The sequence below is a fragment of the Trichoderma breve genome, chromosome 1 (assembly GCF_028502605.1).
Source record: "Trichoderma breve strain T069 chromosome 1, whole genome shotgun sequence".
Classification (NCBI taxonomy): Eukaryota; Fungi; Ascomycota; class Sordariomycetes; order Hypocreales; family Hypocreaceae; genus Trichoderma; species Trichoderma breve.
This window is the reverse complement of record NC_079232.1, coordinates 2,353,837-2,379,223: the sequence shown is the minus strand read 5'-3', so window position 1 is coordinate 2,379,223 and position 25,387 is coordinate 2,353,837. Positions and strand designations below refer to the sequence as shown.

At 51.3% G+C, this 25,387-nt stretch overlaps 6 protein-coding genes across 6 annotated transcripts; 5 read left to right on the top strand and 1 right to left on the bottom strand.

Annotated features, from left to right (window-relative positions):
* Positions 1–29: 29 nt before the first annotated feature.
* Positions 30–6,726, top strand: T069G_00753 (sec63 brl domain-containing protein; the record flags this gene model as incomplete). The annotated part of the gene is made up of 2 exons (XM_056167963.1): positions 30–6,097; positions 6,189–6,726. 2 exons carry the CDS (start codon positions 30–32, stop codon positions 6,724–6,726), a joined length of 6,606 nt encoding a protein of 2,201 aa, XP_056033279.1.
* Positions 6,727–7,512: 786 nt separating this feature from the next.
* Positions 7,513–9,659, top strand: T069G_00752 (PWWP domain-containing protein; the record flags this gene model as incomplete). Its single annotated transcript, XM_056167962.1, has 6 exons — positions 7,513–7,678; positions 7,855–8,344; positions 8,402–8,729; positions 8,795–9,007; positions 9,065–9,526; positions 9,624–9,659. The coding sequence occupies 6 exons, from the start codon at positions 7,513–7,515 to the stop codon at positions 9,657–9,659; spliced, it is 1,695 nt and encodes a 564-aa protein (XP_056033278.1).
* Positions 9,660–10,570: 911 nt separating this feature from the next.
* T069G_00751 (uncharacterized protein) lies at positions 10,571–13,044 on the top strand (the record flags this gene model as incomplete). Its single annotated transcript, XM_056167961.1, has 5 exons — positions 10,571–10,618; positions 10,694–10,930; positions 10,998–11,071; positions 11,155–11,803; positions 11,854–13,044. 5 exons carry the CDS (start codon positions 10,571–10,573, stop codon positions 13,042–13,044), a joined length of 2,199 nt encoding a protein of 732 aa, XP_056033277.1.
* Positions 13,045–19,086: 6,042 nt separating this feature from the next.
* Positions 19,087–19,548, top strand: T069G_00750 (uncharacterized protein; the record flags this gene model as incomplete). The annotated part of the gene is made up of 1 exon (XM_056167960.1): positions 19,087–19,548. One exon carries the CDS (start codon positions 19,087–19,089, stop codon positions 19,546–19,548), a length of 462 nt encoding a protein of 153 aa, XP_056033276.1.
* Positions 19,549–20,429: 881 nt separating this feature from the next.
* On the bottom strand, positions 20,430–21,234 carry T069G_00749 (preprotein translocase subunit sec66 domain-containing protein; the record flags this gene model as incomplete). Its single annotated transcript, XM_056167959.1, has 3 exons — positions 20,430–20,678; positions 20,757–21,058; positions 21,129–21,234. The coding sequence occupies 3 exons, from the start codon at positions 21,232–21,234 to the stop codon at positions 20,430–20,432; spliced, it is 657 nt and encodes a 218-aa protein (XP_056033275.1).
* An 806-nt stretch (positions 21,235–22,040) lies between these two features.
* Positions 22,041–24,276, top strand: T069G_00748 (NPL4 family domain-containing protein; the record flags this gene model as incomplete). Its single annotated transcript, XM_056167958.1, has 4 exons — positions 22,041–22,124; positions 22,193–22,317; positions 22,390–23,845; positions 23,935–24,276. The coding sequence occupies 4 exons, from the start codon at positions 22,041–22,043 to the stop codon at positions 24,274–24,276; spliced, it is 2,007 nt and encodes a 668-aa protein (XP_056033274.1).
* Between the last annotated feature and the right edge of the window lie 1,111 nt (positions 24,277–25,387).

Sequence of the window (25,387 nt, the reverse complement as noted above, 5' to 3'; positions counted from 1 at the left end):
AATCCTAATTCCCAAGCACAATCGCCACGATGTCGGACCCTCATCGCGATGTCTCCCAGTACAAGTACTCGGCCATGTCCAACCTGGTTCTCCAGGCGGACCGTCGGTTTGTCACAAGGCGAACTGATGAGGCCACAGGCGACCCAGAGTCTCTCGCTGGACGCCTGAGTATCAACGACATGGGCTCTCGAGTGGCTCGTGACGAAGCCCCCAAGCAGAAGAGACAACCTGGAATGCCCGAAATCGAGCGAGGAAATCTTCAGGAGGGCCAGGATGTATTGCTAAGAGAGCAACGGAAGCGAAAACCGGATGCGCAACAGGGTGGTGTACTCGGCACAAATGACACCTTGATCGAAGGTATCACATACCGACCTCGAACCGCAGCGACGCGGGCGACCTTTGACCTGATCTTGACTCTTGTGGCGAACAACCTTGGCGATGTGCCTCATGAAGTCGTACGCAGTGCTGCAGATGCTGCGTTGGAATATCTCAAAGATGATGATATGAAGGATCTGGACAAGAAGAAGGAAATCGATGACATTCTCGGCACAACTCTGAATCCTAAGCAATTCAACGAACTGATTAACTTGGGAAAGAAGATTACAGACTACGATGCCCAAGACGATGATGAGGATGTTAATATGGGAGGCGACAACGATGACGACGCGGAAATCGACCAGCGGCAGGGTGTGGCTGTTGCCTTTGACGACGACGACGAAGAGGATGAGATTGTCAATGAAGTTCGAGACGAGTCTTCAGAAGACGAAGAGGAAGAGGAGGAGGAAGAAGGGGCGGCAAAGGCAGAGGAGGAAGCCGGGGGAGCAGATGACGAAATGATCCTCGACTCAGCACCCTCAGGAGATAAGCACAAGAAGGACGACAAAACCTCTATACTCGCGCGAGATGTGGACGCCTTCTGGCTACAGCGTCAGATTGGCACATTGTACCCAGACGCGCACGAGCAAACGGACAAGACCAAGGATGCCTTGCGTATACTCTCCGGAGAACCTGACGAGGTCGGCGGCGAAGAGAAATCTCTCCGAGAGATTGAAAACGATCTGATGGAGCTCTTCGATTTCGAGCATCATGAGCTTGTCCAAAAGCTCGTTCAAAACAGGGAAAAGGTCTTCTGGCTCACAAAACTTGCTAGAGCAGCAGATGCGGAACAGCGTGCCAATGTCGAAAGAGAAATGGCATCGGAGGGTCTGCAATGGATTCTCAACGAGCTGCGCGGCAAGTCTGCAGCCGACGGAGAGAAAGGAGGAAAGGGAGCCATCAAGATGGATATTGACGTTCCCGCTTCTTTCACCGCGGAAGGACCCAAGACTGAACGGCCCGAAGGACACCTGGTGGGTGGGCTGCAGCCAAAGAGACTCATTAACCTGGACAACTTGGTCTTTGACCAAGGAAACCACCTCATGACCAACGCCAAAGTCAGGCTACCAGAGGGATCGACCAAGAGATCTTTCAAGGGCTACGAAGAGATTCACGTGCCTGCTCCGAAGAAGCGGAATGATCCAGACGATGTTCTTATTCCCATTACTGACATGCCGGAATGGTCACGGATGCCCTTCAGCACGGCCAAGTCTTTGAACAAGATCCAATCCAAATGTTACCCAACCGCTTTTGAGGATGATGGCAACATGCTTGTTTGTGCCCCCACAGGTAGTGGTAAAACAAACGTGGCCATGTTGACTATTCTGAGAGAAATCGGCAAGAACCGTAACCCGGAGACTGGCGACATTGATCTTGATGCTTTCAAAATCGTCTACATCGCCCCTCTGAAGGCTCTCGTTCAAGAGCAAGTTGGCAACTTCGGAAAGCGTCTTGAGCCCTATGGTATCCGCGTGTCTGAGCTGACTGGTGATCGCCAACTCACCAAGCAGCAAATCGCAGAAACTCAAATTATTGTAACCACACCTGAAAAATGGGACGTCATCACGCGCAAGGCAACTGATGCCTCCTACACCAACTTGGTGCGCCTGATCATCATTGATGAAATCCACTTGCTCCATGACGACCGTGGTCCCGTATTGGAGAGCATTGTCAGCAGAACCATTCGTAAAACAGAGCAGACAGGAGAGCCTGTACGAATTGTCGGTCTGTCTGCAACGCTTCCAAACTACCGAGATGTTGCTAGCTTTCTTCGCGTCGACACCAAGAAGGCCATGTTCCACTTTGATGGTTCCTTCCGACCGTGTCCTTTGCGTCAAGAGTTCATTGGCGTCACTGATCGCAAAGCAATCAAGCAGCTCAAGACGATGAACGATGTCACATACAACAAAGTCATCGAACACGTCGGCACTCACCGAAACCAGATGATTATCTTCGTCCACTCTCGTAAAGAGACCGCAAAGACGGCCCGTTATATCCGAGACAAGGCCCTGGAAATGGAGACTATTAACCAAATTCTTCGACACGATGCCGGCAGCCGGGAAGTTTTGGCTGAAGCTGCAAGCCAAGCGACCGATCAGGACCTCAAGGATATCTTGCCTTATGGGTTCGGTATCCACCATGCAGGCATGAACAGAATAGACAGAACCGATGTTGAGGATTTGTTTGCCAGAGGTGCTATCCAAGTCCTTGTGTCTACTGCCACCCTTGCCTGGGGTGTTAACTTGCCCGCCCATACTGTCATCATCAAGGGTACACAAATTTACTCTCCAGAGAAGGGTAGCTGGGTTGAGCTTAGCCCTCAGGATGTTCTCCAGATGCTGGGTCGTGCAGGTCGACCGCAGTTCGACACCTATGGAGAAGGCATCATTATTACGACCCAAAGCGAGATTCAGTACTACCTCTCGCTTCTCAACCAGCAGCTTCCCATTGAGAGTCAGTTTGTTAGCAAATTGGTGGATAATCTTAATGCTGAAGTTGTACTTGGCAATGTGAGAACTCGAGATGAGGGTGTCGAATGGCTTGGATACACATACCTCTTTGTCCGAATGCTTCGGTCTCCAGGGTTGTACCAAGTGGGTGCAGAATATGAGGACGATGAAGCATTAGAACAAAAGCGTGTCGACCTCATACATTCTGCAGCAATGGCTCTCAGAAAGTCAAATCTTGTCAAGTATGACGAGAAGACGGGCAGGATCCAGTCTACCGAACTGGGTCGTATTGCCTCTCACTACTACATCACTTCAAGCTCCATGGACACCTACAACAACCTCATCCAACCCTCAATTACAACTATCGAGCTCTTCCGGGTATTCGCACTCAGTGCCGAATTCAAATACATTCCCGTCCGTCAAGATGAGAAGCTGGAGCTCGCCAAGCTGATGGGTAGAGTGCCGATCCCCGTCAAAGAAAGCATTGAAGAGCCACACGCGAAAATCAATGTTCTTCTCCAGGCATACATCTCCCGTTTGAAGCTCGATGGTCTGGCTCTTATGGCAGACATGGTATATGTCACTCAAAGTGCCGGCCGAATCTTGCGGGCCATCTTCGAGATTACACTCAAGAAGGGTTGGGCATCTGTTGCAAAGACTGCCCTGGACCTGTGCAAGATGGCAGAAAAGCGAATGTGGCCTACAATGTCACCGTTGCGCCAGTTCCCCTCCTGCCCTCGTGATATTGTTCAGAAAGCAGAAAGAATTGACGTCTCGTGGAGCAACTACTTTGATCTTGATCCTCCGAGAATGGGTGAGCTGCTGGGCATGCCAAAGGCAGGCCGTACAGTCTGTGGGCTTGTCGCCAAGTTCCCCAGGGTCGATGTTCAGGCACAGGTTCAGCCCATGACCCGATCGATGCTCAGAGTCGAGCTTAGCATCACTCCAAACTTCGAGTGGGATGACAGCGTTCATGGCGCTGCTGAGAGTTTCTGGATTGTAGTTGAGGACTGCGACGGCGAAGACATCTTATATCACGACACTTTCCTGCTTCGCAAGGACTACGCCGAATCTGAAGCAAATGAACACATCGTGGACTTCACGGTCCCCATCACAGATCCTATGCCACCCAACTACTTTGTTTCAGTCATCTCAGACAGGTGGATGCATTCTGAGACGAGATTGGCCGTCCCCTTCCACAAGCTCCTTCTGCCCGAAAAGTTCCCGCCTCACACGGAGCTGCTTGAACTTCAACCTCTTCTCGTTTCGGCGCTTAAAGTTCAAGACTACGTGGATCTCTATCCGGATTGGAGACAATTCAACAAGATCCAAACGCAGACCTTTAACTCGCTCTACAAGACGGATCAGAATGTCTTCATCGGTGCCCCAACGGGAAGTGGCAAAACAGTATGTGCTGAATTCGCCCTCCTACGGCACTGGGCTCAGGGCGATGCCGGCCGAGCAGTTTATATCGCTCCTTTCCAAGAGCTTGTTGACGCTCGTCTCCAAGACTGGCAAAAGAGACTCAGCCACTTGGGCGGCGGAAAAGAGATTGTGAAGTTGACAGGCGAAACGGCTGCAGATCTTAAAATCCTCGAGGCTGGTGATTTGATCCTCGCTACACCTACGCAGTGGGATGTTTTGTCGAGGCAGTGGAAGAGACGGAAGAATGTCCAAACGGTGCAGCTATTCATCGCCGATGAGATCCATCTTCTAGGTGGCCACATGGGCTACATATACGAGATTATCGTATCGCGCATGCACTATATCCGTACTCAGACGGAGCTGCCGATGAGGATTGTTGCTTTGAGCGCCTCTCTGGCCAATGCTCGCGATGTTGGCGAGTGGATTGATGCTAAAAAGCACGACATTTATAACTTCAGCCCTCACGTCAGACCCGTGCCTCTCGAGCTTCACATTCAGTCCTTCTCGATTCCTCATTTCCCGTCCTTGATGCTAGCCATGGCGAAGCCGGCATACTTAGCTATTACCCAGATGTCACCAGACAAGCCGGCAATGATCTTCGTTCCCAGTCGCAAGCAGACCAGAAACACTGCACGCGATTTGCTGGCCGCCTGCGCCGCGGACGACGACGAAGACCGCTTTTTGCACACCGACGTCGAGCAAATGCGGCCCCTTCTTGATCGCGTCCACGAAGAGGCCCTGGCTGAAGCCCTGTCTCATGGTATCGGTTACTACCATGAAGCTCTCAGCCAGAGCGACAAGCGCATCGTGAAGCATCTTTACGATAATGGTGCTATTCAAGTGCTTGTCGCGTCTCGAGACGTCTGTTGGGAATTGACGAGCACCGCTCATCTCGTTATTGTTATGGGGACGCAGTATTTCGAGGGCCGCGAGCACAGATACGTGGACTACCCTCTTAGCGAAATCCTGCAAATGTTCGGCAAGGCATTGCGGCCCTCAAAAGACGGCCGTGGCCGTGGAGTTCTCATGCTGCCTCAGGTCAAGCGTGATTACTACAAGAAGTTTTTGAACGAGGCCCTGCCCATCGAGTCACACTTGCACAACTACCTCCATGATGCCTTTGTCACGGAGATTAGCACCAAGATGATCGAGTCGGGTGATGATGCCATTAACTGGACCACGTTCACGTACTTTTATCGAAGGCTGCTAGGGAACCCAAGCTACTATGGCCTAACTAGCACAACTCATGAAGGCCTGAGCAACTACATGTCAGATCTCGTGGAAACGACGCTGCGTGAATTGGGCGAATCCAAGATTATCGAATTTGACGAAGATGATGGATCTGTTGCGCCGCAGAATGCGGCCATGATTGGTGCCTACTACAACATCTCTTACATCACAATGCAGACATTCCTGCTGTCTCTCACAGCACGGACGAAGCTCAAGGGTATCTTGGAAATCGTCACTTCCGCTACCGAGTTTGAAACCATTCAGGTTCGTCGGCACGAGGACAGTCTTCTGCGACGCATCTACGACCGCATTCCCGTCAAGATGGCGCAGCCCAGCTATGACTCTCCTCACTTCAAGGCTTTTGTTTTGCTCCAAGCTCACTTCTCTCGGATGCAACTTCCAATCGACCTTGCCAAGGACCAGGAGATTCTCCTCACTAGAATTCTCAGTCTTCTCAGCGCCATGGTCGACATTCTCTCATCAGATGGTCATCTCAACGCCATGAACGCCATGGAAATGTCCCAAATGGTTGTCCAAGCAATGTGGGACCGAGATAGTCCTCTTAAGCAGATTCCACACTTTTCGCCCGAGGTCGTCAAGGTTGCAAATGATTTTGGGTATGTTTTCCCTCCCTTTCCCTTCCTTTCATCCTTTATTTCTTTTGAAGTTGTTCCACACCATGTATCATCTAGCTAACCCAATCTTTAGAATCAAGGACATTTTCGACTTCATGGAAGCGATGAACCCTGAGGAGAATGCAGACTATAACAACTTGGTCAAGCGATTGGGTCTTTCACAGAAACAGCTGGCACAAGCAGCAGAGTTCACAAACGACAAGTACCCCGATTTGGAGCTAGAACATGAAGTTCTTGACGCAGATGAGATCAGGGCTGGTGAGCCAGCCAACCTGAGCATCAAAATCACGCGAAACATCGAGGAGGATGACGAACACGACTCTACGGTGCACGCACCCTTCTACCCCTCTAAGAAGATGGAGAACTGGTGGTTGGTGGTGGGCGATGACAAGACTCGAAATCTACTGGCAATCAAACGGGTTACCATCGGCCGTGAGCTGAACGTACGGCTTGAATACACTGTGCCATCTCCTGGTGAGCACAACCTCAAGCTGTTCCTAATGAGTGATAGTTACATCGGAGTGGACCAAGAACGGGAGTTTTCAGTGACGGCAGCAGAGAGCATGGATGTGGACGAGGACGAGGACGACGAGGACGAAGACGAGGAGTAGATGCCGGCGCGCTTGCTCCCATCTTTGAACTCTCTACAAAAAAAGAACGATTATGTACAGTAAAGGCAAGCTACGGATACAATCTTAATATGTGATTTATGTTTTGCCCAGCTTTGGTTCCCGGTTTTGGTTCTCGGCGACGCCCATGACGATGATCTGCTCTTTGCGTATTGTTTTCGGGATAAAGCAGGGGTTGTGGTGGCGCGCGGTTGTGGAACAGCAGTTTCGAGGCCCAAGGTGGTTGGGTAGTCTAGGGCGACAACCTCGTGCAGGCCAGGGTGGGAGTCAGACGTCGAAGCACGGCGATGGGCTCAGGGCCAACGCGGGCGAGCGAAGACGGTCGCACGGCCCTTGCGAGGCATAGGCAGTTGTCTAGAGCAGTGGCCCCGGCATTGCCGCCGTCGTATGGCGCCTCGGCATTGTGAATCGCGGGTTTTGGGGTTGCTTATTTGAGTCGTCATTAATGCCAGTCACGTGACGCGATTCGGTGACGTTTTGACGTGTTCCTGCGGTTCGTTATTCGCTCCAGTGTTTTTCCTTTCGTCACCCACATCAATCCTTAGCACAACGCGGGCGAAGCTGATTGAGACAACTGCGTCTTTCATCGCCCGAGCCTCCAGCTGCATCACGCAACTTGCCTTGCGCCCCCATTGAACACGCATAACACGCCGCGAAACGCGTCCGACGCTGCCTTTCTGGAGCTTGACCCCGACCCTCGTGCCATTCGCGTGAGATCTGCCTGTGTCTCTAGCATTGGAAGCTGCGCATCGCCACCCAGCGTCCGCCATGGCAGATAACTCGCCTGAGAAGCCCGACGCCGCCGCGCCTGTTGCCAGCACCGAGCCAGTGCCTGCTTCCGAACCAAAGGTTGCCGGCGAGGGAGAATTGGCCGCCAAGGCTGCGGACAAGTCTGAGGGGGATGCCACAATGGAGGAGGCAAAGGATGCTCAAGGTAAGCTTCCCAAACGCGCTTTTAGCAAAGTCTTTTCGCGCATTTTCCTAGTCTTTACTTGTACGAGCTTCATTGCTGTGATGCCAACAGCTCTGAGCTTGCGTTGCTGGATTTTTTATTTTTCTATTTATTTTTCTGCCTTATTTTTCCAGCCAATGGACTTGCGCTAATCGCAGCTGCCAAACCAGAACCCAGGGCGCCTGAGAGCGCGGAAAACGCTGCCGATGCCCCATCTGCAAAGCCAGCTGAGGATGAGAAGAAGACAGACGCGGATGGCGACGCCGAGATGAAGGACGCCGCCGACACCGCCGCTGAGGCTGAAGCTGATACGACTGCCGCCGCCGAGACCCCAGCTGCGAAGGGTAAGAGCCGTCGGAAGTCGACCGCCGGAGAGTCAAAGGGCAAGACGCTGAGCAAGAAGGGCTCCAAGGCGCGCCTAACCCACATTGATGCCCAGCCTGGCGACCACTTCCTTGTGAAACTCAAGGGCTTCCCAGCGTGGCCCGCCATCATTTGCGATGAGGATATGCTTCCTCAGGCCCTCATCAATACCCGACCAGTCTCCGCCGCGCGCCCCGATGGATCATATTCCGAGGCCTATGCGGATGGCGGTAAGCGCGTGCACGATCGAAGCTTCCCCGTCATGTACCTGTACACAAATGAATTGTAAGTCATGCAACCCGCCCAGGCACCTGCGTCGTGGCTGTAGCTGATTGGCTCTAGTGGATGGGTTGCGAACACTGCCCTATCCGAATTGACTTCGGATAAGGCTCGAGACACGATTACAGACAAGATGCGCAAGGACTTGAAGGCAGCTTTTGAGCTCGCCATTGAGCAAAACTCGATCGAGCACTACAAGGAAATTCTGCAGAGCTTCCAGGACGAGCTGATTGCCCAGGAAGAGGCCAAGAAAGAAGCTGCAGCTACCCCGAAGAAGTCCAAGAAGGGCAAGGCCAAGGCAAGCGATGACGAGGACGTGGATATGGAGGACGTGGATGAGGCGCCAAAGCCTAAGCCTAAGAAGCGAAAGGCTGCCGATGAAGAGACCAGCGTAAGTTTATTCACTTGGGTGACATGGCAAGATTATCTGAAGGTACTAAGAAAATGCGTGACCAGGCCCCTCAGCGCTCCGAATCCGTCAAGAAGCCCAAGATTAAGCTTAACACGTCATCTACATCCAAGTCGGCAAACGGAACGGCAGCGCCAAAGGCCAAGGAAGAGAAGGCAGCAAAGGCCGCAAAGCCCAAGGTCAAGAAGAGCGCAGACAAGAAGTCTGACGCGCCCAAGGAAGCCAAGATGACCCCAGAAGAGCGCCATGATCGCAAAAAGGTGTGTTGATACACATTTACGTGCAACTGAAAGAATATCCGCTAACTAAGTCTGTAGAAGGAAGTTTTGTATCTTCGCCACAAGCTTCAGAGAGGTCTCTTAACCAGAGAGCAACAGCCGCGTGAAGATGAGATGGAGTCAATGTCCAGCTTCATCAATATTCTGGAGAAATTCGAGGATCTCGAAGTATCCATCATTAGAGGCACCAAGATTAACAAGGTTTTCAAGGCGATTCTAAAACTCGACTCGATTCCTCGCGAGGAGGACTTCAAATTCAAAAAGAGGTCTCAAGCTCTACTAGACAAGTGGAACAAGCTGCTTGCTAGCGAACCCGCGCCTGCTAACGGTGTCAATGGGGCTGAATCCAAAGAGTCTGGCAAGGCTGCTGGAAACAGCGGTGTGAAAGAGAGCGGCGACAAGGATGAAGATGCCGAGGATGAGCAGACCAAGGAGGATGCTGATGAGGAAACGGTTGCCCCGGCCACAGCCAAGGATGAAGAACCAAAAGCCAACGAAGATGTGAGTGAAGAAAAGGATGAGAAAACTGAGGCTGAGGCGGTGAGATAGCACCACACTCTGCAGCATTTGATGAGATTCTAATGTTTTTTCTGCATAGGCTCCCGTATCTGCAGCCGTTGAAGCCGCTGCTTAAGCAACCAGATTTGCGACAATTGGTCAACGAAAAAAGCTCTGTCCTCTCTACGTCCAAGTTTCGGTAGTCACTGCTCGAGGACATATTCCTATTGTTTGGTTCTTTTTATTATTCTATCTCTGCGGCGCACAAGGCTCATCATTTGTTTTTATTTAATCTTTTATTTCGCGTCTCTTTCCTATACTATAAAAGGGGCCACAGTTTTATCCTTTGATTTGTGGTGTACAAGTAATCACTATCACGGACGAGCAAGACGAAGGAACGGGGAGAAGGCTCACCTACTTTGCCTCTTGGAGGAGCCGTTTCACGGCGTGGCATGAGGGGAGTCTCGAGTTACTTGAGATGGGAGAAAAGGGATATTGGGTGTTTCAGCCCAGCACGCGCAACGCACGGGTCAGAAAAGGAGATTAGGAGTCATTGCAGTGTGCAAGGGGGCACGCCTGGGAGATTTCAAAGACATGCTTGTTGATTTGAGCAGCTCAATCCGGTTATTACTAGGGCCAAAGGACTTTTGGTTTGGGGGGGGACTAGGTAGGCATGTTTTGCGCGTCGAGAATCAAGGCTCTATTTTAGTTTTATGAAATTCAGCAATGTACGATGACTGACTTGTAAAATGAATGCGATTATGTGGCAGAAGCCGTTTGATTCGAATGGGCGTAAAGTGACTGGTGATGCTGTTCCTGGATTTATAGGGGATGAAGGAACATGGCATTGTAGACTTTTTCCTCCTGATCTTAGGCAACGACGCACAGTGCTCATACTGTATCGACTTTACTGTATACCTCCTTAGCAAAGACCGTGTTTCTGCCAAACCGCGTTCCCACGACATGAACGACAATGGACATTTGAACATCCCCAATCTCGTGTCGCAGAAGCAGCACCTGTGATTACAGTAAATAGTAAAAGGCAAAATGTCCAATGAAGAGCCGCAGGGCACTTTTGGCCAAGAAGATCACCAGGTAAATCTGAATAGCAAAATCATTCACCGGGCCCTGTACTTGTTGCTAACGGGCCCATGAACTACTCACGCACAGGTAGCCTTCATCTTTAACCCAGAAGAGAATGAGGCGCCACGCCGAGAAAGAGAGAGGCCGTCCAAACGGCGGAAAACGGCGCGGCGTGCTGCGATAGCTGGGGATGATGAAGAGGATGAGGAGAGCTCGGCGTCGTGGTTCGCTCCGCTGCTGGATGGTGCTGAGAGTGCGGCTTGTGTGAAGCGAAGGGAGAGGCTGCTTGAGGAGAATTGGGCAAAGGTTGATGCTCGCATACAGGTGAGGTGTTATGATAAAGGTGGACGTGGGACGGATTTGAATGAGCGTGCTAATATGTGATGGATAGGATATTTTGAGGGACTCGAATTCTGCGACGTTGGATGAGGTGTCGCAGTTTGTTAAGGAGGCAAACTCGGAGTGGTGAGAACTGAACCCAGCCCATGCATTCTCATGTTCCCCCCTGCCTGCCTGTACTCAGAGAACTTGTTGCTAATACAATGTAGCGGCGACAAGATACCGTCTGCCTTCATCATCACTGGCCCCAACATTGCCTCCCAGGATTTGCTGTTCGAGCAGCTATCAGATTCCCTTCAGCGGTCATCGCCCAGCAAGTTCATCCGGCTCCGGTCTTCAGAGGCGACCAACCTGAAGAATGCCCTCAAGAAGATTATTCAAGACGCCACGTCGAAAACGCTCGTGGTCGACGGCGAGGAAGACTTGCAGCTTGGGCAAGGATCGAGTCGACGCTACCTGCCGTATGATCTTGAGGCGTTGCATGTATTCCTGGAGCACCAACCGCAGGAGAATATCTTTGTGGCTTTTCAGGATAGCGAAGCCTTTGACAGCGGCTTGCTGTCGGATATCATTACCCTGCTTAGTTCATGGCGACCACAGATTCCATTTACTCTGCTCTTTGGAATTGCTACATCCATTGATTTACTGGAGAGCCGCTTGTTAAAGGCAGCGTGTCGGCTAATACATGGTGCACAATTCGACTGTGTACAGACAGATACCATCTTGGAGAGGGTATTTGAAGGAGCGGTAGTATCCAGCGATGTCCCTCTAAGACTGGGCCCGCAAATCCTCAGGGGCATGCTCGACCGCCAACGAGATCAGATGGCGGGCATTCAGGCATTCATAAGCTCGTTGAAGGTGAGAAATGATGGCGAATGAAATTTAGCCTTGAAGCTGACATCCATCAGTACATTTACATGTGTCACTTCTACGCCAACGCACTCAGCGTCTTACTGACCCCCGAGACTGGAGAGGGGGAGGCGATCCTCCAGGCTGAGCATATCGAAGCACTGCGGCATCTCCCCTCATTCCGACATGAGGTGGAGGCAGCAGTTGGGGCAGCGACCGCTGATAGTCTTCAACATGCACGCTCGCTTCTAGAGGACGACGAGTATCTACTCGCGCAGGCTCGATCAAGCAATGACCGTCGACAGGACTGGATGGACAGTCATCTACGCTTACTCCTTGTCAGGGAGGCTGCAGGTGCTGTGCAGCCCCCATTCTCGCGGGCGTATGTCGATTCTTTGTCTACGGCTTATCCCAGTACTGGAAATGGCAGCTTGACCGAACACATCCGACGCATGGGTTCAGGCGCACTCATCAGCATGCTACGTCGGATCATCTCCATATTTAGGGATGGAGAGCCTAGCTTTCACCTTGAACCCGCGACAAAGGAACAAGATGCCGCTTTATTGAGCTTCCTAGAAGAGACGCTCTCGCGCCTGGAGCAGCTGCAAGCAGACGCAGAGAGCGCGGGTATGACGCTGCACACCAAATATAGCAGCCAAAGCAAGGTGATGCGGACGACTGTGATTGCCCAGCGAGTCCAGCTGAGTCGCGACTCGGCGGCCCTCCGCGACGAAGACAAACAGTTGACAGATATTGTCGACGCAGTGTCAGAGCGGCTGACGGCACATTTCGGGACAAGACGCCCCGAGAGGGTGCTATTTTCGGAGACGTGGTTGTATGACAGCAGATCGCCTCTACGGGACGTCATGGTGCCACGGCCGCGGGTGACATTCAGGCGCAGCTTGGCGCGGCCGTACGACTACCTCTCTTGCAGCTGTTGCAGGAGCAGCGGCGCCGAGGATGGTGTTGTGCAGGCAACGCTTCCCGCGACTTCGATCCTATACCACTTGTATCTCGAGGCGGGCAGCCTGATTAACGTGGCAGATTTGTGGTCAGCATTTCACGCGCTAGTGCGTGAGGAGAAGGAGGACGATGAGGATGATGGGGAGAAGAGCGATGAACAGCGCCAGCAGGAGGAGCGGAAGGCTCTGGTCATGTTTTATCGTGGTTTGGCGGACTTGAAGGCCATGGGCTTTGTCAAGAGCAGCAAGAAGAAGACGGACCACATTGCTAAGGTGAGATGGCTATGAGCAAAGGAATTAGAAAGAGAGAGAAAAGCGTCAATCTAGAATTGCAAAATTGCAGAAAGGAATGGCGGTTGACGTTGGAAGAGTGGTGGTGACTGAAACGCTTTTGGTCTGAAGGAAGCAGAAAGGAATCAGGCAAATCCCAAGAATATGAAACCATTTGCGTGGGAAGCGAAGGAATCAGGCAATTAAATCAAAAGTACGACACGCAAGACGCACCGATGACATTTCCAACAGGGCGGCTAAATTAAAAGTAGATTAAAAACGCAACGTTGAAGTGTTGCAATGAGATGCAGAGACAGCAAGCTTGGTGGTTCCTTTGTGGTATCAGCTACTACCATTGCGTCCCAGATACTTTGTCTAGTCAGGTATCTGCCGATATCGCAACTTGATTCCAATGTCTGCTATTATTGCTACATTCCTCTAGTGTATCGCTATTACGATCATTAAGTTTGGGGATATTGGATGCTGGATATCTTAGTGTTTAGCAATGTCTGAGGATGACTTCATCCTCAGGCGCTTCCCCCAAAAGCCAAGCAACCCACGCCCTTCGCCACGTGCGGCTGATGAATGAAGAGGAAGAGTGAAGAAAAAATATGAACAGGTGACCCAGCTGAGCGAACCCTCTGCCAAGCTTAAAACGCCCTATAATTTAATTAATTACAACGTACATCGATGCCTCCCATCGTCTAGGCTTGTGCCAAGTATCGACGGATGAAACCCAAAAAATAACCAAGCGGCAGACGCGCGCGAGCTACAGTATTAATGGGGTTTTACTAGATAGGTAATGTACCAGTACGAGTACCGAGATTAGTTTGTCCCAAAAATCTACAAAGGATTCTGAGCTAAATAGCCGCGGAAGCGAACAAGGGTATCGGACGTTTCATTGGGAGTTTTGGAGTTGGGTTTTGGTGCTGTGTTGGGTGCAAGGGAAAGACAGGCCTGGTTCAGAAACAAATCGACGTCAGGAAAAGGGAGAGTGTGAGGTCATGTGTATTAGCAGCCAGGATGTATAATTTTTTTCTTTTTAAAAAAAATTTTTTTTTATTCACACGAAGCAAAGTCTCGGTTTTGTTTTTGTCAATGAAGCTGAACGAGAGGATAGTCTGTAATTAGAGTCATGGCATGCATGCAGAGCTACGCCCGTGTCTTGATACCCAAACGCCTCCTACTGCAGACGCGGGAAGACCGTCAGGTATGGTATGATACATTGTTAGTACAGACACTTATACACATATACACGGCAAGTGGGTGAATGAGTGAGCGAATGAAATGTGAAAGACATATTAGAAACTAAAGAAGAGAGCGGGATAATCACCCGATACAGTAAAACTTTTCATGCCGTCGATTAACTTTACCAAGGCAGCGGTATGATGGCTTGCGCCGGCTTTCTTTTTTTAATACTTGACTACTAACTCTACCTTACCTTAACCTGTAACTGCGCTGGGCTGTAGGCTGAGGGGGGCAAGAAGAGGCTGAAAGCTGAAAAGGCAAACGGCATGTAAGGGCGGTCTGTCCGGCCACACGGGACCGACCCAAGTGCCGCCCCTCCCCAAAACCCCTACAGGTATCTACTAAGTGGATTGAAATACGTTGTGTTAGTGGTTGAGTTTGATTTGACAGATTTGACTTGAATCATTTGTGATTTGGGATACGGTACGGTGAGCCAAACGGAAATAACGGAGGATTTTTTTCAGGCAAGGTGGGGAGGAAGATAGAAAAAAAAAAGTGTCTCGGAGAGAGTGCGGTTTTGAGTTAAACGTTGTGTCACAATGTTTCTGATTGTGAGGACGGCTGTTTTCGGGGCTGAATGTCAGGAAGCCGGAATATTATTTCGTCACAAGGGAGTCGAGTGTTAGTTATGCAAGGTGGTATTAATTAGCATCATTGTGTTGTTCACTGGGCAAGTAATATCTGTTACAGTATGATGCTGTTGCTGCCTTTGCCCTAGCATCTGTTAGATGTTGGATGTTACCTATCACTATTTAATTTGTGACACGGGATGTTGGCTGCCTGGCAAAATCCCGATTTTTAATTGGAGGGGGGCGCACCAAAGAATGAATCACACTGCGAAGCTCGATGCATCCTCACGTTGCTCTTGTTCCTTAGCCTGGGGTTACAGCATTACGAGTTAGGCGTTTGCTTGCTTCCCTCCCCCCTCCATCTACAGAGTCGTATTGGAAAAACGTACAAGGTGGAAAATGCGCTTGAGGGGGTTCCACCGGGCTGGGGGGTGGATTTGAGACATGTAAGATTGAAAGATGGCGATGGGTAACAGTCGTATTGGTTACGGAGAAAAATCTCACCTGTTGCGGCCCTACGTGTACGTGCATCTGCTAGGTAGGTCCATGATTCGTCTAGGCGAGAGAGTGAGGTGGTGACGCCTTCTCATGCAACTTTCCGGTTCTCGAGGGCGTCTCGTTGCGACCATGGACTGCCACGTAGGTTGTTTTGCGTAGAGCAAGTGTGCTTGGAAATGGTCGACTTGTCCGGCTGCAGATGAAACCTCACACGACAGAAACCAGTAGTACGAGTACGCGTACGGTGAAAAGCCTCAGAGTCAGAGCCTCAAGACACTGCAAGCCCCGGCGACTGTCGTGAATCCAACTGACTCAACTGAACCCGTTTGCTCACCAAGTTTCCAAGTGCCACAATGACTCTCTCTCTCTCTCAACTTCTGCCCTGCATCTGCTAGGCCCGGCCATGATCTATTTATTGTCTCTGCTAGTGCATGTCTCAATAGTGACACACGCAGCTCCTAGTATGCGCGCCGGCATAGCAGCTATGCCGTAGAGAGCCTATGCCATGGGCCAGGAAACCTGGAGGGTATTTCCCTCTAAGTCCAAGCGACGATGATCTTTTTACGGTGGGCCACCGTTTTCTGGAAGAATAAAGACAATTCGAATCCCATGCCGTTTCAGGCTGACGATGGGATTGGCGGAAAACCCCATGGGATCCTGTGGTTGGACAAAGCTGTGCCGGGCAGCACATGCGCTGTCGATCATACACACATGCTTGCTTGCCCGCTGCGGCTGTTGTCAAGAACCTCCCATCTCTCTCGCTTTGACGCGGGTAGAGAATGCCCCCAATAGACATGCACCGGCTCAGGAGATGGATAACGGATTGGACGCCGTTCACAGGCTGTAGATGGTAGACACCATCCGCAGGGAGAGTGCAATGGTGTTATGCAGGCCAACTTATATGCAAGTATTCGGGTCATGAGTGGCGAGAAGCTCTTGTGTCTGGCGGCCACATGGCTGGGCGGCCTAGACGCCCATGTGCCACCCGATCCTTTGATAGCAAGGGAAATGTGCAGATCGCGCGTGCGCAGGGCAGCCAACCGCATGCAAACATGCTCTATTCAGGCAGCGTGGACATGCCGTGTAATTCCACGAATGAAGCTAATTTGCCGGAAAGGAAGAAGGAAAGAAAGAAAAGAAAAGAAAAGAAAGTGAGGGATCTCAAGGGCGAGCAGAGAGCCGAAAATAGCACCAGACGCTGATGGAGACTCAAACACCAGTCCCGCAAGAGCATTCCAAGCCAAAGCACTGGCGCTGTCTCGCCTGGATGGATTACTTCACTTTTTTTGCTGGCCGGACTCAGCCCGGGTCTCTTCCTTTCTTGCTTCGGCGAACTTGGTGCACTCGCACCAGCGGCGTGGCTCCGGTCTTGGAAGGGGGACCTGAGGCTTTTGCCCGGAACCAGCATCGCCGGCTTCTGCTCCCAAGAGTTGGCTCCCCTCCTTGTGGTACACGCATTCTTACGTCGTGCGTCCAAAGGCTTGAGCCACGAGGACATGGCGGATCCGGGAACCGAAGCCTCTTCGGCCCAACGTCAACGGAGACATTTTGCTGGTCTCGGTCGCCCGTTGGGTTTCCACGGCCAACGTCTTTGATTGTTGGCCGAACCGAAAGTGACGATGCCTCATTCGCTGGCACAAATGCGACAGTGCCGCGGACGGAGCAGCGAATCGCTGAGAGTACAGTAGCATTCGTCCATCGTCACGTTGTTGCTTGTGCTGTCCAGGGTTCCTCTCTGGGAGGGTCAGCTCTGGCTAGCAATGTCTCACTCTGGGCGTTATGGCTGCGTCCGTCGCAAAGCTCATCCCCCCATGGAGATTGCCCCCCTAGGCAAGGTAGCGTCCGACCGTCATTGTGGTAAAGGCTGGACTGGACAATGGCACGCTTGTTGATCAGCTCTCTCTCGCCCTCGCCCTTCGCTCTGTTTGTCTGCTGGAGTGCTGTACTGTAGAAGCGAACTCGGGAGTCGCGAAGGATTGGAGGGAATGCGGGATCAAGACGCGGGACATGGAACGGCGGCAAGCCCTGCCTAATGTAAGGTTCACTGCTGTGAGGTCAGTCAGGTATCGACATGGCGGGAGCTTTAGCGGTTTGCATGTAGAGTACAGGCGGATGTTTTAGCGGTCGCCGACCTGTAACTCAGTGGCCACCGGTACCAGCGCAGCGGGCGGGGCCCCAGAGATCCAGCACAGCGCACGCGAGCGGCGGCTCCGTCGCCAACAGACAGCAGCCCTGGAGGCTACAGGCTACAGGTACAGGCCCCAGGTACCGGTACCAAATCTCGACAGACCAGCGCCGGCGCCTTGCCCAGAGCAGTAGCATCTGCGTGGTTGGTGGGGAGGGGACCAGCCAAGTGTCAATAATCGCAGCGACGAGGCGTTTCCAATGGCATGGCGTGGCGGCCCAGCCAGAGACAGAAGACGGACTGAATTGGATTGGATCATTGATGGATGTGACGGGGGGCTGAGCGAGAGACCAGCCAAGGCCAGCCAGCTTCAGGGCTCCCAGATCCCGGCTCCAGCTGCAGCTCCAGACTCCTGGCTCGCTGTACATACGGAGTAGACTCAGTGTAATACCGGCACCCCCCCTGCACTGCAACTGATGGATGATGACGATGCAAGTCAAGTCGAGTCGAGCATTAATGAGCTCCAGCTGGGATTCGACTGATTTGATTGTGTGGCAGCGGCACTAGGAGCGACTTGCAGGTGGGCTGTACCAGGGCGTGCGTCTATGTATCGTTAGTACTCGATTGCGTGCATGCACGTCTGGTATATAAGAGGATGTGCCGGTCGATTCGATTTGGCCAGCCCATCTATAAATGCTGTTCTGGCCTCGTTTGCCTCGTTTCTCTGCTGCACCCAATATAGTAGTATTCCTATTCCTTTCTATTTCTATCCCAAGTATCAATATTCCACATTCCAGCATCCAGCCCATTGAGTGAATAAAGAAGCTCCAGTCAGCCATCAAATAAGCACCTGACCACCGATTTCAATCTCATCTCAGCTCAGCAGCCTCGACGCTCCGTTCTCGCCCAACCAGTTCAACCATTCAAAAGGGGAAGCTAGGACCTTTGACCACCCATTGATCGAATCTGTTTAATTTGATTCGTTGTCTCGCATCCGGTTGCGCGGGCGGCTACAAGAGGTCAACAAGGAAGAAGAACCAACAAGGCGTTTGCAAGTTGGCGCCTCTCTCTTTTTCATCTACAAGCAGCCAGGGGCCCCCCAAAATCTTCGACTTTGCTTTCGTTTTCTTCTTTTTTGTGTTCGTTTTCATACAAAGGAAAACAAAAACAGGGGACAGTTCAGCTGAACAAGCCTCGTTTTTTTTTTACCGCCTTGTTTTAGCCTTTGAACGAACTCGTACTTTGTGCACGTTGACGGCCACTCCGCTTTCACACACACGCTTTTAGCTTTTCTTTTCCGAGAACGGTCAGCCTCAAGGGAAAAAGCAAAGACACAACGACAAACGATCTCAGAGATCTAATTAGAGATCTAATTAGTGGCTGAAAGGCTCAGCCTGCATTTAAAAGCTCGACTTTCCTGCCGTGCATCATTTCGGCAAACGTGTATTGAGTCTTGCATCGTCGAGTCGGGTGTCTTGGAACAGCAAAACCACCACCCACTACACCACCACCACCGACATCACATACCAAGACATCCACTCAAGGAGGATACGTATAGAGAGGAGGAAATCCAATAGGAACCCTTTTACTTTCCCACGACATATTTCATCAACCGACATCATGATGCATCACCGTCGCCTGCCGTCTCACCACCGCAACCACCAGAGCTCCCTGCGCCGCCGCCTCGCCAAAAACCCCGAACTCGCCCACAAACTACACCAGATGGCACTGCCCCTATCTCCTCTTGTCCAGCTCACCACCGGCGCTGTACACCCTCACTTCCCGCGCACCGTGCTGCAGTTCTGGCTCCTCACCGACGCTCAACTCGAGTCCCTCGCTCAGTTCTACCACCAGCGTACTCCTTCTCCTTGGTCTCGACAGTATCCCTGCCCTATCAACTGGCGGTCCGAGGCACCGCTTGAAGAGAAGCGCCGCAAGATGGGCAGATTCATCGGCCTGAGAGGCTGCGAGAGCCCGACTGTTGTCCTCAAGACGGAGGAGCAGATTGCGAGAGACGCCAGCAGGAATGCGGCCGATGAGGATGTTTTGAGACGAAAGATGAATCCCTTTTCCCAGCAGTGAAGGGAGGGCGTTCCCTTTTACTATTCTCCTCTTTGTCTGTCTTAAAACACGTGTTTATCAATATCCATCGTTAGCATCGGCACCATCCTTGGGGAGAGATGGCCGAGAGTTCTGGAGTTTCTTCAACTTGTGTTCTTTGAAAGGGTTATATGGCGTTCGTTCTACTTTTTGGTCTTTATTATTGGGGTTGGGTGTTTTCCTTGGGGCGGCAGCTACTTGCATCTTAGATTGGCGACTTGAGACCGTCACCGGCAACCTCCATACGGTGTTTTCGTACATATCATGTATATATATATACTGGGGAGGTACAATAACAACAGCATACATGGAGCATCGGAGGGAGAGGTGGACTTATATCGGAAGGGGTTGGTTAGAAGATTTACAGCAATGACTTGTCACGATATAATTGTTACTATAAATACAGAGTGGCTTCGCAGCCTCTAGCAAAAGTATTTCCAAGTCGTGTAGTAAGATGCTGGAGAATCACCTTTTGTCTACCTGGCTCTAAGCTCCTCTTACGTTAGACCACGATTAAAGACAAGAGACGCGGGATAGCTAACTTGTGGATCGTGATAGCCTCTTCCTAAATAAAATACAGTACAAATCCAAACAGTCCCTCGTCTTCTCTCGTTTGTGATGCCCATTCAAACGCCATGAATTTTCTACCCACCATGGTCACTGCAACTGTCGGTGCGAATGCAAGCTCTGTTGCAGTGCACCAACGCCCATTGATCATCTCGCCCTGTCCTCCATCATGGAATGTCTATATATACACAGGCGCCGGGGTTTGCGCCATAGATGCTCCCTCCTCTCTTTCTCTTTGACCTTTCTCTTTGTGTCCGCCGTCGTCTTCATTAGTCTCTCCCTCTCTCCTGTCTCTCTCATTTCTTGGGGGAATCAACAACTACAGCGTCGTCCTCGTGAGCGTCCTTTGTTGAGCCCTTCTCGGATTCCTCGAGCTCCTTCATGAAATCTGCGCGGATCTGTCCTCGTTTCTTATCCCACCAAGCCTTCTCGGCATCAGTCTGGGCTTGGATTTCCTCTAGGCGCTGGCGGAGCTTGGTGTTGGCGGCGATTTCGTGTGCGGACTGGAAGATGATGGAGCCCCAGTTTGGCGCCAGAGCGTTGGCCTAAAATACTCGTGTTAGTCGTCGCTTTGAGACTCTACATGAGGCGAAAGGCAGGCATGTTCAGCACCAAAGACATACCTCGGTAACGACGTCTCTCAGTTCCTCCTCCATTTCCTTCTCTGCGCGCAGGAAGCGCTGCCACAGGTCATCGCCAACGCTTCCCCTCTGCAGAAGCGCTCCGCACGCTTGCTTGGCAGTCTTGATGTGGATCAGGCGCTCGATGTCCTCCACCGCGCGACGCAGGAGGGCCGCTCGCAGGACGCCATCGGGAACCTTGGGGGCTTTCTCTGCGCCTTCTTCGGGATCGAGATGCAGGAGGGAGAGGTAGATGTCTCGCTGGAGGTGAGGGCCGAACCAGGGCGCGAGGTTTGCGCTTTCAGCTGCAATGATGAATGCGTTAGCGTTTGCGGCGAGAACGTCATGGGGGAGTCACTCGGATTCGTTTCGTACCAGCCTTCCGTCTGCGATAGATTGTGGAAAACGTCATGAGGGCGCCGCCGAGGACGATGAGGTAGGCGAATGGAAGGGCAAGGCCCTTCCAGTCAATGTCGAACATTTTTTCTGGTTTTTGGTGTTTACTTTTTTTTCTTCGTGAGCGAGTGACGGTCGTCTATGAAGATCCTGGAAAAGTTGAAAAGACAATAGCCGTAGCCTTTCTCTCAATAAAGAACCGCGCGGAAAATGAGTATCCAGACAAGCGCACAAATGAGCGGACGAAGCAGCGTGGAATGGCGCAACGCTGGTTTGTTCTTCCTCTGTCGTGTCGAGGGCTGAAGTTCCCTGGATTATAAAGAACAGAGTGCAGTTCGGCCCTTGTCGCTGCTTATCGACACGTCGCACACATGCCACCCTTCTGGCCAGATTGGCGGCAGCAAAGCCTTTGGTCGCGGGGTACGTACCGACCAACTGCCGCTTCTAGCAGGCGGAGAGCATGCGCGCAGTACAAGGGTACCAGGCTACCTTTAGTAATGCTGACGGGCCGATAGATGTTCCATCGACAGCTATGCACTGACTAAGCAATGTGGCGCCCGCTTCAGGCACACTGTGAATGACGCTTTTGACGTACTCGTACTATTCCCGAGCTGGAGCTCATGATTCAATAAGCTTCAACCGCCTGTGTTTCGCTTTTCCTCCCCTCCCGCCGCTGTGAAAGCTGGACATGCTGCAGCCTGGCCTCTTTACGGATTTATAACTTCCGTGTTTAAATTATCTTCCTTCCTCTTCCTTTTGTTTCTTTTTATGGCCACCTATATCTCGAGTCCCGCTTCTTGATATATCGAGTCTCCAAGTTCACGCAGACCCGAATCACCCCACCAGCATATCGCGCCCAATCTCTCGTGCTGTAACCACCATTCGCCCACCATGTTGATCAGACTGCGCGGGCCCGATGGCATGATCCGCCTGACGGTAGAACCAACGACTACGTTTGGTGATCTAGGACAGCAGGTTAGTACAACGGAAGCTATTGATGTTCCTCTAGATGTAGACGATAATCTAACTGAACGATGCTTTAGCTACTTACCCACCTACCTTCGACCATTGATCCCAAGACTATTGTTCTGTCAAACTCACCCACGGGCCGCGATGCAAAGAGACTAGGTGATATTATCCAGTTTCAGATCGGGCAGATCGGCCTCAAGTACGCCGCTTAACATGACGTCCTGGTACAGGACGTGGGGCCCGGGAGCACCGCTAACTTGCTGATGCATAGGCACGGCGATTTGATCTTTCTCTCTTACCAACACGACGCTGCGAGCGGGACTACTAACGGCGAGGTCCCTGCACCTGTGACCTCTGCTAGATTGAATGGCAAACCCGTACTGCCCACCGAAGACTTCCCGATCGATCCCAAACCCGAGAGAATCGCGAAGCCATGGGAAGTAGTTAAGCAGTCGGCAGTGGATGACCGGCTAGATAAGCTAGATGGCAAGATCCCACGAGGACGAGACAGGATGTGCCGACACGGCCCCAAGGGCATGTGCGACTACTGCCAACCCATGGACCCCTTCGACCCGGGCTATCTGGTAGAAAAGGGAATCAAGTACCCTTCTTTCCATTCGCATCTACGCAAGATCAACGCTGCGACGAACAAACCCGAGTCTGGGACGTCTTATATCCCTCCTCTTGTCGAGCCCTATTTCAGAGTCAAGCGAGATTGTCCATCTGGTCATCCGGCCTGGCCAGAAGGCATCTGCACAAAGTGCCAACCGAGCGCGATTACGCTCAACCCTCAGACTTTCCGAATGGTGGACCATGTCGAATTTTCCAGCCCTTCCATCATTGATGGTTTCATTGACGCTTGGCGTAAGACTGGTTCTCAGCGACTAGGGTACCTGTACGGCCGATATACCGAGTATACGGTAGTCCCACTAGGAGTGAAGGCAGTTGTGGAGGCCATATATGAGCCACCCCAGGTCGATGAGGTTGACGGCATCAGCATGAACGCATGGGCCAACCAAAAAGAAATTGACCATATTGCTAAGCTCTGTGGACTGGAGCCTGTAGGTGTCATCTGGACAGACTTACTCGACTCAGGGCGTGGCGACGGATCTGTCGTTTGCAAGCGTCACCTTGAATCCTACTACTTATCGTCTCTCGAGATATGCTTTTCGTCCAGATTACAGGCCCAGTATCCTAACCCTTCAAAGTGGAGTGACTCGGGCCAGTTCGGCTCCAAATTTGTTACATGTGTAATCACAGGCGATGAAGATGGGAACATTGCCATCTCGGCGTATCAAATGTCCAACGAGGCAGTCGAGATGGTACGAGCTGACATTGTGGAACCGTCAGCAGATCCCAACTCCATGCTTGTTCGCGAAGAGGAGGAAGATGACGGCTCCGTCAGTCGGACGAGGTACATACCCGAAGTTTTCTATCGCAAGGTGAACGAGTACGGGGCCAAGGTGCAGGAGAATGCAAAGCCGGCGTTTCCTGTCGAATATCTTTTTGTGACTCTAACGCACGGCTTCCCTGACGATCCTAAGCCTACATTCACTCAGACAGGGTTTCCCATCGAAAATCGCGAGTACATTGGCGAAAGTCAAGAGCACTCTGCTTTGGCACGAGCTCTAAATCTGCGAAACGGTCAGAAGCCCAGCGATAACGGCCAAGAAGTATCCAACTTTCACATTCTATGCTTCATCCACCAACTTGGAGTTCTTTCAAAGGTTTGCTTCCCAACTCCTTTTTTTTTGTTTCTTGTCGCAAGTCGCAAATATGAATTTGGCTAACTGTACACTCTTCCTCCCTGCTCCAGGATGAGGAGGCCCTTCTTTGTCGCGTTGCAACTCAGCATGATCTCGCCGACTCATTCCAGCTCCGCTCTACAGGAGGCTGGCAGACACTACAAGTCATCCTGAACTCGACTGGTGAGCGAATCCCCAAGCGTCTAAGAGAATATGATGAAGTTCCGTCAACGACCTCATCATCGGTCTCGTCACCTCCATTGTCTTCGTCGTCTTCTTTTCATTCCAAGGCCCCATCTGCTGTTGGTGAGCCGGGTGAGCCACTTGCTAAACGGTTTGCTGCCTTCAGGCTGAACGAACGTCGTGCCGCATCCCCGAGCAATTCTTCGCCAGCACCGCCGCCGCCGCCTTGAACTCTTTTCCGTTGTAGATTGAAAAAAAGCATATTCAACGTTTGTTGCTGTATTTTAGGGGGAGGGTTATGATGGACATGGGGTTATACTTGACAGTATTGGATGGAATGGATTTGAAACAGAGTCCAAAGCTATCGAAAGTTGAACTAGAATGGTTCGTTAATGGCACCTGGTGGGCGGTAATATTGCTTCGGGACACAGCGTGGATATAGACTAGGAACAAAAGAAAGCTAATGCGTATTTCGGATGACAAGTATACGAGGCCAAACGTGTCAACAACGTGAGCGTGCTGTATTCCTGAGTCTAAGATCACAAGTGAGTATATGAAATCCATGAATTAAATGATGTTTAGGTAGCCGTCATCTACCAGATCTTTTCTACTAGATCCATCTCCGTTAATTAGATCTACTTCTATCTACTAAATCTGCCTCTATCTACTACCTGATATACCTCTGTCTACTAGATCTACTTCTATCTACTAAATTTACCTCCATCTAGCAGATATACCTCTATTTACTAAATGTATCTCTATCTACTAGATTTATCTCCATGTACTAGATTGTCTTCCTACAAGGCCATAACAACTCCAAGCACTACATCCCATTGTTGCGCACCAGGTCGAGAAGCTGGATGTGACCTTGCCATGCTTTCCAGGACTGTCCATGGATCAGATCGACTCTGAAGTGGCCAGTCTCCGAGGGGTACTGGACCAGGCCTTTATCCTACAACATTCTTCCCCTAGATACTCATCTATCCTAATCAATCTTCGAGATGCAAGCTATAACGACGGAAGACCAGCGCAGAAGTAAAGGCAAAGGAACAACTGTTTCCAAGAAGTCAACAATGAGCAACCCGACGAAAACAAAGATAAGAAAAACGATCCTCTACGGCCCAAAACTCTTGCAAACGAAAACATCCAGCTGCCAGCTGTTAATTTGCCTGCCAGCTGCCGAGAGAACTATATAAACCAGTCACATAACTTCGCACCCTTTCTCTCTTTTCTTCCTCTTTTTATTTTTCTCATCTACTTTGCTTCTGAAGCAAGCCTCTTCTCTTCTCAACTTTACCGACAACACTTGGAAACGGCACTGTCCTAAGCAAACAAACAAAC